Source organism: Dendropsophus ebraccatus, chromosome 5 (assembly GCF_027789765.1).
Source record: "Dendropsophus ebraccatus isolate aDenEbr1 chromosome 5, aDenEbr1.pat, whole genome shotgun sequence".
Lineage (NCBI taxonomy): Eukaryota > Metazoa > Chordata > Amphibia > Anura > Hylidae > Dendropsophus > Dendropsophus ebraccatus.
Genome location: NC_091458.1, coordinates 52,215,657 through 52,228,333, shown reverse-complemented (window position 1 = coordinate 52,228,333; position 12,677 = coordinate 52,215,657). Strand labels below are relative to the sequence as shown.

The window sequence follows — 12,677 nt, the reverse complement described above, 5'->3', positions numbered from 1 at the left end:
GGGATTTAAACTTTTGAGCACAACTGTAATTGTATGAAAGAAGACAGCTGTAAGCCTGGTAAAATGTCAGGGAACCTTGAAGCTAAAGTTCCACAATGACATGTACTCACCTTATATCTGTATGTGACATCAATGTTTAGATAAACATTGTCTGTAAGTCTTAATGGTCTATTAACGCACATCTTTATGACGGGCTTTTCTTATGGAGAGTCACTACCCCTTTGACCCGCGTCTATAAACCCTTCACTAGCCAGTCAACACCCTGCTCTGCACTGATGAGGGGCAAAAACCCTGAAACAGCTGTTTGCAGATGGGAAATCTTTCCTTTTGGAAAGATTGTTTGGCTTGGCATAAAATCCCCAGTCAATGTTCTAAGGCTCCTTGACTGAGCGAGACTTGACTTGAAGGGACATCTCTTTGTTCAAGAGGTGTAAGAGCTGTTTTGCATATCTTTTCTTCCCAGAATTCTCAGTGGAGCAGCAATGGTCTGTAAGTCTCCACATGTCTTTATGACGGGCTCTCCTTAAGGAAAGTCGTTACCCCTTTGACCCATATCTATAAGAAAGAAAGTTGTAAATGACCTTTCATTACAATATAGTGCGGCGCATGGAATTCATTTGGGGGGATTAGATCTTATTGAGCACCCCACAGTTAAGGCATGAGTTTTTAAATATAAGTTGTTTTCAGGACACAACCACTTATGGAATTTACGTTTGTGGGGCCTGGTAAGGTAAAAAGAAAACTATTTCATGACATATCAGCTTGTATTAGACTTAATATGGTCTGTCAGGATCACAATCTATCTGTCATGATTTGCTTCTCTTAACCTTTCAGTTCAATTATTCATCAGTTTTTAATCAGTTTAGATCAGCTGTTAAGCAAAAAGCTTACTACAAAAATGTGAACATACCCAACGGCATGCACACAGGGTGGTCCAGGTGTAATCAAGCACACCCTATTTTTTCATGCTCTTACTAATGAAATTGTCCAGCTTGGTGACAATTAAAGGGGTTATCCAGAGCTAGAAAATACACAGCATTCCATCTGCCCTCGGGTTGTGTTTGGTATTACAGCTCAGCTCCATTCATATCAATGGACCTGAGCTGCAAAACCCACACCCAAACTTAGAGTTTTTTTCTAAGCCTAGACCACCTCTTTGATAGTTGATACAGACTCAGTTCTTTTTTAGTGTCTATATTCTAGACCTAATTCTTGTTCCCTATCTATTGAGTATGTTTGGTTCTACACATACCTCTAGGCTTGGATTTGGTTCTGTACAGTATCTATGCAGTAGAACACCTACACACTAGATTAGACTAGCTTTTCATAAATGCCTATAAATATAACCTAACAACAGCCTATGGATGACTGAAGAGAAGAGACAGTAGATCAGTCAGTCAATGTTCACCAATACAGCCTGCCCTTTGTACAATGCCAGATCTTCTACTATATCGGTATCAGTTATTAAACAATTCAAGTAAGTTTAAAAATAAAAAAAGGTGAACACAGTGAAAAACTCTGTTCTCAAATTGGTTTTCTACAATGGACATCATTCTAATTTTCTGCAAACCTGTAGAGATAGGTCTACTATCTCTACATATAATTATTCTGTGCAAGCACATCCATCATTCAAAGCTACTATTGATCAAAAGGGGCCGTACAGGTTACTCTTGATAAGTTTTCACCTGCTACTCCTGCAAAATTAGAGCCTGGAAGCAATGTCATTCCTGAAATAGTATTTTCATGAAAAGGCATGTCAAGCAAATGTAATGTGTAAATTGATCTCCTTGCACTGATATAGACTGGACACAGGGTATATATATGAGGATTTTTTGAATCTTAACCACAGTGGTGTCCAGTCTCATCCACTCTTCTCACTTTCTCACATTGGTCTTCCCACCTCCTTCCAAGCCACGATGAGTCAATTCAAGCAGTTTGGTGGTGGAGTCCAAAAGAAGGGCTTTAGCTCTGTCTCTGTGTCCAGAAGCAGTGGAGGAGGTTTTGGAGCTGCTGGCGGGGCTGGTGGGGCTGGTGGAGCTGGCGGTGCAGGCTTTGGTAGCAGGAGCCTATACAACTTCGGTTCTAGAAAGAGCATTTCCATTACCACTGCCGGTGGCCAAGCATTTGGAGCTGGAGCTGGAGCAGGAGGCTTTGGTGCAGGAGGCTTTGGTGCTGGACCTGGTAGTGGCTTTGGAGGTGGCTTTGGAAGTGGCTTTGGAGGTGGTGCTGGAGGATTTGGCGGCTTTGGAGGCGCTGGGTTTCCAGGAGGAGCCCAAGCTGGCATTCAGGAAGTTACAATTAACCAAAGTCTTCTTGCCCCACTGAATTTGGAGATTGACCCAAACATACAAAAAGTCAGAGTTCAAGAAAGGGAACAAATCAAGACACTGAACAACAAATTTGCTTCATTCATCGACAAGGTAATGTGCCTGGGTTGATGTCATATGACTGCTCTTTCCTTCTATGCGATATATTAAACTGAAACAATTTAACTATAATTTGTTACATATTCAGATGTCTGTTTATTGGAAGTGAATGTTAATCTGTTGTATATCATGCAGACTGCTATCTATAGAAATCATATAAATTGTCTAAGGATGTTTAAGGTCTTTTCTTATGGTATACTCATTGACAATGACATAACCACATTGACATAAACTAAACTTTGCAAAACGTATATGATTATTTTTCTCTGTGTTGACATTAGGTACGTTTCCTTGAGCAACAAAATAAAGTACTAGAAACAAAATGGGCCCTTCTGCAAGAACAAGGAGGGCAAATTAAAGGAGTAGGCCCCCGAAAAGGAAACATTGAAGGTATTTTTGATGCATATGTTGCCAGCCTAAAGAGGCAACTGGATGGTCTCCAAAATGATAAATTTAGACTGGATGGAGAACTTAGAAATATGCAAGACTTGGTGGATGATTTCAAGAACAAGTAAGTATTGTAACTGATAATAAGACAAACAAATGTTATTGATATGCATCATCCTCCTAAAAATCTTATTGTACTCGTGGCTATGTTATGTACTACAATACACTGGGGTGGACATGGGGTGTGGCACTGCTTGTGCCACAACCCAGTAGAAGTGTTGATAGGGTGTAGCACTGACAACTGTTAGTACTTCGTTTTTTATTGTACTATGAGCTAAAGTTGTACATACTTACTCTGTTGGTAATGAAAGAACATAAATACAAAAAAAAATTACAAAAAATAATTTGGTCTCATCTTTTTTTTAAAAATGCAGATATGAAGATGAAATTAACAAGCGCACATCTGCTGAAAATGAGTTTGTTGTGATCAAAAAAGTGAGTATAGTAGGGAAAAGAATAAAAAAGGACTATTTAAGAGGCTACATTAATTGATCAACCGATAGTTATCTAGCTAGATAGATCATAGATAAATATGAGATAGAAAGATAGATAATTAATTGATAGATAGATAAATGATAGATAGATAGATAGATAGATAGATAGATAGATAATTGATAGAGATAGAAAGAAAGAAAGAAAGAAAGAAAGAAAGAAAGAAAGATAGAAAAAAAGAAAGTCCTGCAGCACTGCTTTGTATCAGAAACGGTAGGTGCAAAGCGGTCTGCACTTGAAGGACCACAAGTGCCAAGTACATAAAAAGGCGAAAATCCACAGCACTTAGAGGATAAAAATAAAAAAGTGCAGTTTATTTCACCCAAAATCTGCAATGTTTCGCTGTAACAATGAGAGCTTTTTTCAAGCTTGAAAGGGCTCTTATTGTTACAGCGAAATGTCTATTCACCCAAACTGAATTTCTGACCAATAGAAAGTTAAGACCTCAATAATTTGAAGCTATGATTTGTCTGAGTTTCACAACTTTTAGTTTCTAATCTTCTTCCCTTATAACCTTGAACAGAGCTTTTTGTTGGTTTTGACATGGATGTTTCATGTTGGCCTTAAAACTTTAGTTATTTAGACCACTGTGATAATATTTTAAGGAAAGGTTTCCCCTTTTTTCATTTGTTTAGTTATGTTCTCTGTCTCCATTGTAGGATGTTGATGCTGCCTACATGAACAAGGTTGAATTGGAAGCCAAGGTTGATGCCTTGACTGATGAAATCAACTTCCTCAGGACCCTGTTTGAACAAGTCAGTCTTTTTTTACTCTCTAATTTCTCCTTTTTCTATCTTGTGCAATGTTAATTTTCAAAATATACGAATAGGAATCTTGATTTAAAAAGAAGTTAAAAAAGAGTCATTTGCTTTGTACCTTATAGGAAATGGCACAAGTCCAAGCTCAAATTTCTGACACCTCAGTTGTCCTGTCTATGGACAATAACAGAGCATTAGATCTGGATAGCATCATCGCTGAGGTGAAGGCTCAGTATGAAGACATTGCCAAGAAGAGCAGATCAGAAGCTGAGGCTGTCTACCAAGGCAAGGTAAGTGCACTATTCTAAATACATTAAAGGGAATAGAACAGATTTTATTTATCCAGGCCTTAAAATAAAATAAAATACCTTATCCTTTATGGCAGGTTAAGGAACTGCAAGCCTCTGCTGGTCAACAAGGTGATGCCCTGAAGGTCAGCAAGAATGAGATCTCTGAACTAAACCGCAAACTTCAGAGGCTCCGAGCTGAAATTGAAAATGTGAAGAAACAGGTAAAGCTGTAGTTACAATGAATGTATTTAAGGCATCTATATACAAGAAGTACAATGTTTTTAAAGGTTATACTGTAGAACTGCCTGTGGCACGTTGCTATAAAATAATATTTCTTCTTTTCTTTGTGAAGAATGCCAAACTTCAGACAGCCATTGCTGAGGCAGAAGACCGTGGTGAGGTTGTCCTTAAAGATGCCCATTCCAAACTGGCAGAACTGGAGGCTGCTCTACAGAAGGCCAAACAGGAGATGGCCCGTCAGCTCCGCGAATACCAGGAACTGATGAACGTCAAACTGGCTTTGGATGTTGAAATTGCCACCTACAGGAAACTGCTTGAAGGAGAGGAGACTAGGTAAGAGTTACTGGACGTTTTTTGTAGCTTAATGTCCAACATCCTACCATCAAAGCTTTACTGCTCATTTTAAGCCCCAGATTTGCAATACTTGTTTTATATGTCTCATATCCGTTCTATTTCATGATATTGTTTGCCCTGAAAGTATTAATTCCATGTTAATTATAGAGAATAACATCTAAATTATAGGGAATAACATCTCTAAATATGACAATAAATACTAAATATACATTTAGCTTATATCCAGACATCCATAGTATCAGTCTTATGATGATACATTAAAGTGAATGCTAGGTACATCGCTTCATGTTTTTACATGAATAGACTGGTGCCAGTGTGGGGATACCGGTGCCACAGTCCTTTTTTTGAGTCACCGTCCAGTTCCTGTGCATGGCGCCGGTCTATTCCTGAGCACCAGCCCTGCATAAAGCACTGGGGGCGGGCCCGCCGGCTTCCAGTGTGACGCAACCCCTTCCCCTCTGGTGGTTCAAAAAATCTATCCCCGTGCTGCCGCCAGTCTGTTCATGTAAAAAACACAAAGTAATGTACCTAGTGGTACATTCGCTTTAAATCATACATTAAAGAATATATTTTGGGTAATGCTTATGAAATCATATTTTAAAGACATACTCCAATGGGAGGGCATAGATCCAATCAGTGATAATAGCTTTGCTTCATTGTCCTATAGGAGTATAGAATCTACCTCTTGGTGCTCTTTCCTTTCTGTAAATTCAAACTCACTTTTACTATAATGATAGAATGCTTATAGGAGAACTGACTACAACTGGTTAAAAAACCAATAGGGATTGACATGATGTACTATAAATGTTATTAGCAGTGCCATTCAAATAATGTTTTTTTTTTCTTGATGTTATAGGTTGTCTACTGACAGCAACGTCAGCATCTGTAAGTATTGCTCATCAGAATACCTTGTTTTTACTTGGTCTTGGTTTTGTCATGTATTTGCAGTACAATAAGGATAAGAGTGTGGGAGTTCAAAATATATTATGAAAGCATAGTCATAAGTCTTGTCATTATCAACTCCATTTACTTTGTGTTAACTTGGTTCAAAAAAAGTGAGTTTCAAAAATACAGCCTGACTTCAAGGCTAAGTATATATATTATACCCCAAGGGTATGTTCACTTCTAAGGGACATGTCACTTCCTTGAGCAGAGAGCGATGGCAGCGGAGGATTGCGCGCTCTCCCACAGACAGGCTATGACACACTATATGAGACAGGCGGGATTCTGCGGTGGAAAGTTTCATTGCGGAATTCCGCCTGATTTACTGATTTATGTGTAAACATACCCTTACAGAGTTCCAGGTATAATTGTGGTCACCAAACATACCAACTTAATTGTCAATTAGTTGGTTTAAATGAGTCACAACTGAGTCCATACAGAAATGTGTATAATATGACCTATTTCACCTCTGCTGGATACCTGACAGGACTAGTGATGAGCGAATAGTGAAATATTCAAATATTCGATATTTGTTCGAATATCTCCCGAATATTCGAATATTCAATCGAATATTCGATCCCATTAAAGTCTATGGGAACAAGTATTCGATTATTGAAAAACATCTATTCGACCACTTGGAGGTAAAAACCGGAAGTTGGGGGATTTGAACACTTATCGAATATTTTTCGAATATTCGGCGAACTATTCGATAATATTCGATAGATCGAATACCTTACTATTCGATCGAATATCTATTCGATCGAACAGTATTTGCTCATCACTAGACAGGACTGATAGGATTGGAGGGGGCATGCTATTCATATATTGATGTGTTATACTTCTAGTCCTCTGTCAGGTACTTTGGGGAAAAAAATTAACACTAAAAATTGTGCCATCTAGTTTGGCATTATTCAGACCTGTCTCCAAGATGAAGATGATCAAATGATAATTCCTCTCAGCAATCATTCCAATTTTTATTTATAGATCTATCTATCTATCTATCTATCTATCTATCTATCTATCTATCTATCTATCTATCTATCTATCTATCTATCTAGCATTGTGACTAACCTATAATTTTCTCTTCTACAGCTGTTGTCAGTGGAAAGACAAGTCTGGCTGCCGGAGGTGGTGGTGGTAGCGGTGGAGCTGGTGGAAGCTTTGGCTTTGGTAGCGGAGCAGGAGGTTCCGGTGGAGGCTTCTTTGGAGGCAGTGGATTCAGCTCTGGTAGCTCTGCAGGCTTCGGCATCTCCTCCGGCGGTGGTGGCGGCAGCAGCAGCATGAGATTTCTTTCCAGCCAGTCGAGCTTCAGAAGTTAAACCTGAGAGGCTGGACCATTGTGAAAATGCTAAATGTACCTCCTACCTGCAAAAGATACATAAGAGTGAAATCATTCTGCTTTACCACTTCTGATATTGTGTTCACATAAAATGTAGGCTTATATCAAATAGTCTGTTTAAGCACATCTATATAATCAGCTGTAAAGCTAGCCTTTTCACCCGGTAGAAAAATAATTTTTTGCCGCCCTAGCTTTATATCTTTAAGTCCAAACCATGACAGAATGGCTAGTTGGCACTTTTGGCCCTTAACCCAGCAGCTGGGGCCCATGCACTGCCAGCCCCCCTAGCTATACTTTTGATATAAGTCCTGACAATTTATCTAGGAATTTGCTCATCCTTCCCAACTGTACAATAGTGGCAACACATTCTGCATATTTGACATAAGAAGGCACAGAGAATAAAAAAGTAAAATATGCAAGTAGAAATATACGCTTTTCTAGACATGTTAAACCTATATGTCTGATAGCAAATATACTGTATACAGACCATTGAATGTTTACAGCCACAGTGAATTAAGCCACAAATAAAGTAAATTCTTCCACACGTAAACCTTGTCATTGACTTTTTGATGTCATTCGGTGTTCACAGTTTAATTATTCTTTACAAAGTTTTGGAATTTTTTACACAGCTATGAACATATTCACTTACATTCTCTCCACTGGCATGTGTTTATTGAACATTACGCTGGCTTGGTGATCAGACATGGGCCTGGCTTCTGAAAGCCTACATAAAGGCAGATGTAGCAGTAATGGGAGACATAGATACCCAGCTGCTCTCTGCTTTGCCCAAAGCAGTGGAAATAAGATGGTGATGGCCAGTCAGAGGAATAGCTGACCATCTAATATGTGGGTATGCTCTAATAGGGCTTATGGACTAAGAGTGCTGTTTTGAGACAACCCCATAAAAAGCTTGGTTTACTTATTCAGCTTTGTGTCCTACTAAAGACTCAAAGGAAAAATATTCCATAATAATATGCAGGTTTTATGGATGTTGCACAGTTTTGTTGTCCAATGTAGTTACAGCAAGTGAACATCACTTTTTTTTTTAAGAATATATTTATTCAATTTTCGCAAAATTTTTTCCAACAACACCCAAGTATCATAATCAACACGGTATATACAGAATAAAGTGGTAGCCACATTCTCTTGAACAAATGCAGAAACACAAAACACCCAAAACACCCCCAAAGACCTCCCTCCCCGTGCTCGCAGAACCCCACAATCAGGTCCACAATATTCATAGATCAGTCTAGACCCAAAAAGTCTATGGGAATGTAGTAGTCCACTGAAAAGTCGACTCATGGGCAAGCTTCCTCAAGGAGATGGAAGTTTCAGTTTCCCCAGACTGCCAGCAAGATCCTCCTTCAGGTACCAGTCCGTGAACCGAAATGGGTATACCACTGACACTATTTCAGAATAGAGACACAAATGAAAGACCTCCACTTAGCGATAAAATGTTTCACCCTTTTATCCTTTTGCAGCTCCGCGTCTAGTTGATCCATCTTAAGGTAATACTTAATTTGCCCCATCACCTCCGGAATCGTTGGGATAGAGGGTTGCAGCCATTTATCCAGAAGACACTGTTTCGCCACCAACATAAATATATGTAAGAGGTGAGACATAGGCCTGTCTTCCCCTGAAATATGTAGAACCACTGTTTGGGGATCTATGGTCAAATGTTGATGCAGCCTCCTGTCCCATAACCGCGCTAAAGTTTCCCAAAAGGGTAACACCTTAGGGCAAGTCAGCAACCCATGTAACAGGTCCGTCCCTGGAGTTTGACATTTCGGGCAAGCTGTTAATCTATCTGGATGTGACGGGGATCTCGGTAAAGAGAAACCATAAGTCGCATGATGGATAATCTTAAAGTGGGTTTCTCTCCACCGTTAATTTACAATAGCTGTACAGATAGTCCCCCACCCTTTTAAGATTGATTCAGTAAGATCGGCTTTGCACAGTTTCCTCTCCCAATAGGCAAACATAGACGGGAGAATTGGTGACAAGGACTCTCTCTTAAGATCACTATAGAGAGAGGAAAGAGAGTGGCAAGCCTCCTCAGTCATAATATAGGCGTCCAGTACCCCAGTTTCTGTTTCCTTTTGCCAACACCCTAGGCAAGAGAGTAGGAAAGAGGAAACCTGACCATAGGAAAGAAAATGATTAGGACCCAGTCCCCACTTAGCACATAGTTCTGGGAACGTAAGTAGCCGAGGCTCTCTATCATGAAGAATATCATGTACCATCCGTATCCCCTTAGATTTCCATTCCAGAAACATCTTGTTTCTGTCCCCTTCCGGAAAAGCGACATGGCCCCATAACCCTTAATTTTGCTGGCTCGGAAAGCCAGACCCATAGAAGAATGGACTGCCTTCCAAGCTGCGATCGTGTCTCTGAAAAGAACACTATTCCTGATCACAGAAGGGAGAGCAGAGTACTTAGTATGAAGAAGAGAGGTTAGGGACCACAGAGAAGCTAACTCCGCCTCCAGGGCCACGTTAGAAAAACCACCCCCGCCCCTAAACCAATCAATGCAATGTCTAAAGAGACACGCTAAATTGTATAACCGAATGTCAGGCAGATTAAGCCCTCCCTTATCTTTAGCAAAAACCAACTTACGGTAGGCAATGCGAGGCCTTCTGGTCGCCCAGATGAACTGTACAAATGCCCTCTGAAGAGTGCTCACATCCTGGTGGCGAAGCAGGAGCGGGATCGTCTGCATCGGATATAAAAGCTTGGCAAAAGACATCATCTTCAAGAGATGAAACCGGGCCAGTAACGGTAAAGGAATGTGGGACCAGCGGCGCAGCTCAGCAGTTACTTTGGCAATCAGAGGGGGATAATTCAGGGAGTAGATAGAGTGAGGGGTTTTACCTACGAGAATTCCTAGATATTTAATGTGACTACTGGCTATCCGAACCGGCACCGGTAGGGGTCCCAGCCTGGGAGCCGATGGAGCCGAGATGTCAAGGATCTCACTCTTGCCGATGTTGACCTTATAACCCGAGAATTGCCCAAAAAGCCATAGAGATTCAAACACTACCGGCAGATCTGCAGATGGGTGGTCAAGAAAGAGCAGTAAGTCATCGGCAAAGAGTACTGACTTCACCTCTCGGTTCCCTACCTTGATTCCTCTGATCTCAGGGGAGGCAGTAAGGTATCTAGACAGGGGTTCAATGATCAGGTTAAATAGCGGGGAAAGGGGGCACCCCTGACGGGTCCCTTTCCATAAAGGAAAGGTGGGAGATAAAAACCCCGGAGTAGAGATCCTAGCCAAGGGGGATGAATACATAGCATTAATTAGTCCTAAAAAGGCTTCCGGAAAGGCCATTTTCTGCAACACTGTCCGCAGCCATCCCCAGTGCACGTTATCAAAGGCTTTCTCAGCGTCTAAAGACAACAGCACTGGGGATGGATGCCGAGTCGGGTGCAAGTGAACCTCGTCCATAACCGTTATAACAGTATGTAAGTTGACTACAGACGCCCTCCCCATGACAAAACCCCCCTGTGTGGGAGAGATTAGACGGTTTAAGATCCTCGCTAGGCGGTCTGCCATAATTTTAGCTACAATTTTTAGATCTACGTTTATAAGCGAGATAGGTCTATAGGACGCGGGGTCAGTGGGGTCTCTGCAGAGGTTTTGGTAAGACAACTATATGGGCCGTGTTACTTTGCGACGGGACCACCTGACCAGAAAGGTAAGCATTATTCAGGGGCAGTAGGGCCGGGGAAATCTCATCGCACAACAGCCTATAAAATTCCCCCGAAAAACCCATCAGGGCCCAGTGATTTAATGGGAGGTAGATGGGAGAAAGTGGTTTTCAACTCCTCCAAAGAGATGGGAGAGTTCAGCAGCAAACGCTCCTCCTCCTCTAAGGAAGGAAGAAGATCCAACCACTGTAGGGGACTCTCTGGGGGGAGAGGGGGTTAAGAGTACAGTTCAGAGTAAAACTCTCGAAAGATAGCATTTATTTCCCTAGGGTGACTCACCAGTTTGCCGTGTTTATCTCTGAGACTAGTTATATGAGTTGGAGGGTAGGGACCTTTAGCGAATTTGGCTAATAATCTCCTCACCTTGTTCCCAAAGCGAAAAAGGAGAGCTTCATATTTGGAATGAACAAAGGATTCCTTTCTCTCCAGCCACTCCTCATAATCTAATTTGGCCTGGCGCCACTGCTGTTTCGCCGCAGCACAAGGCATGGAAAGGAAAGCGGTGTAAGCATCCCTTAACCTCCCACTATACAGCAAAAGTTTCTGCTGAGCCAGTCGTTTCTGCGAGGACACATAGCCCAATATCCGGCCCCGGAGGACCGCCTTAGCCGCATTCCCAAAACAATTGCACAGGGCACCGCATTAAAATCCCCCACCACCAGGACATGAGCACGATGACTAGCCAGCACCTGAGCAGACAGAGAGGTAAAAAAGGATTTGTTAGTATCATTCTGGCCATACACATTATGCAGTTCTATAACGTCAGTGGCCGTGCGGACTAATAAGTGGCAATGCCTTCCTACCTGGTCAACCCACCAACAGGCTCACCTCCCCCCTGAAGATTTTATGAACTAAAGCTAAAACCCCAGCCTTGCGGTTATCTGAAAAGGAGCCAAAGACATTGCCCACCCACAACTTCTTCATCTTGTCAAATTCCGCAGTAGCCAGGTGGGTTTCCTGGAGTAATGCAATTTCAGGACGGAGCTTTTTAAGGTGCCAAAGGATCATAACCCTTTTCTGAGGGGACCACAGGCCTTTAACATTCCACGATACTATGCGGACCATTTGACAAGAGGAAGAGATTTACAGAGTGAACACCAGATACAGAAGTCCCGCGAGCTTGTATTCCATATGGGGTGTAACGACTTGGGACTGGCGTCTCCGGATTGTTGAGACCGAGGAGATGCTCTCCTCTGGTATGCTGGTGGGCGACCAGGCAGTATGGCCGCGAGGCTGTCTGCGGCCTCTTCCGGGGTCTTATAGGTGGAAAAAGAATCATCCGAGTGGAAAATCCGTAAGACTGCCGGGTACATGAGAGCGAATTTCATTTTCCTCTGGTGTAAATCTGAACAAATAGGAAAAAAACAATTTTCGGCACCTTGTAGTCTCAGCCGAGAAGTCACTGAATATAAGTAACTTGGAGTTCATATACATCAGATGCTCTTTAGTACGGCGGAATGCCTGCAAAATCTTGACTTTATCAGTAAATTTGAGATACCTCACAATGACCTGCCTTGGTCTGTTCTGTCTGAGTGAGGATGACACCCCCGGAGCCGGTGCTGGTCTAATGTCCGGTCCTAGTCTTTGAGCTCTTTCCACCACACAATCATGAGATACATGCAGGAGTTTAGGCACCAGAGACTCACAGAAATGCAGTAACTCATGTCCAGGGACCAATTCG

The 12,677-nt window shown here is 41.7% G+C and overlaps 1 protein-coding gene across 1 annotated transcript; it reads left to right on the top strand.

Annotated features, from left to right (window-relative positions):
• The first annotated feature begins 1,916 nt into the window (after positions 1-1,916).
• On the top strand, positions 1,917-7,268 carry LOC138793560 (keratin, type II cytoskeletal 5-like). Its single transcript, XM_069972172.1, has 9 exons — positions 1,917-2,420; positions 2,708-2,937; positions 3,248-3,308; positions 4,025-4,120; positions 4,249-4,413; positions 4,509-4,634; positions 4,766-4,986; positions 5,864-5,892; positions 7,042-7,268. Exons 1-9 carry the CDS (start codon positions 1,917-1,919, stop codon positions 7,266-7,268), a joined length of 1,659 nt encoding a protein of 552 aa, XP_069828273.1.
• Positions 7,269-12,677: the final 5,409 nt, after the last annotated feature.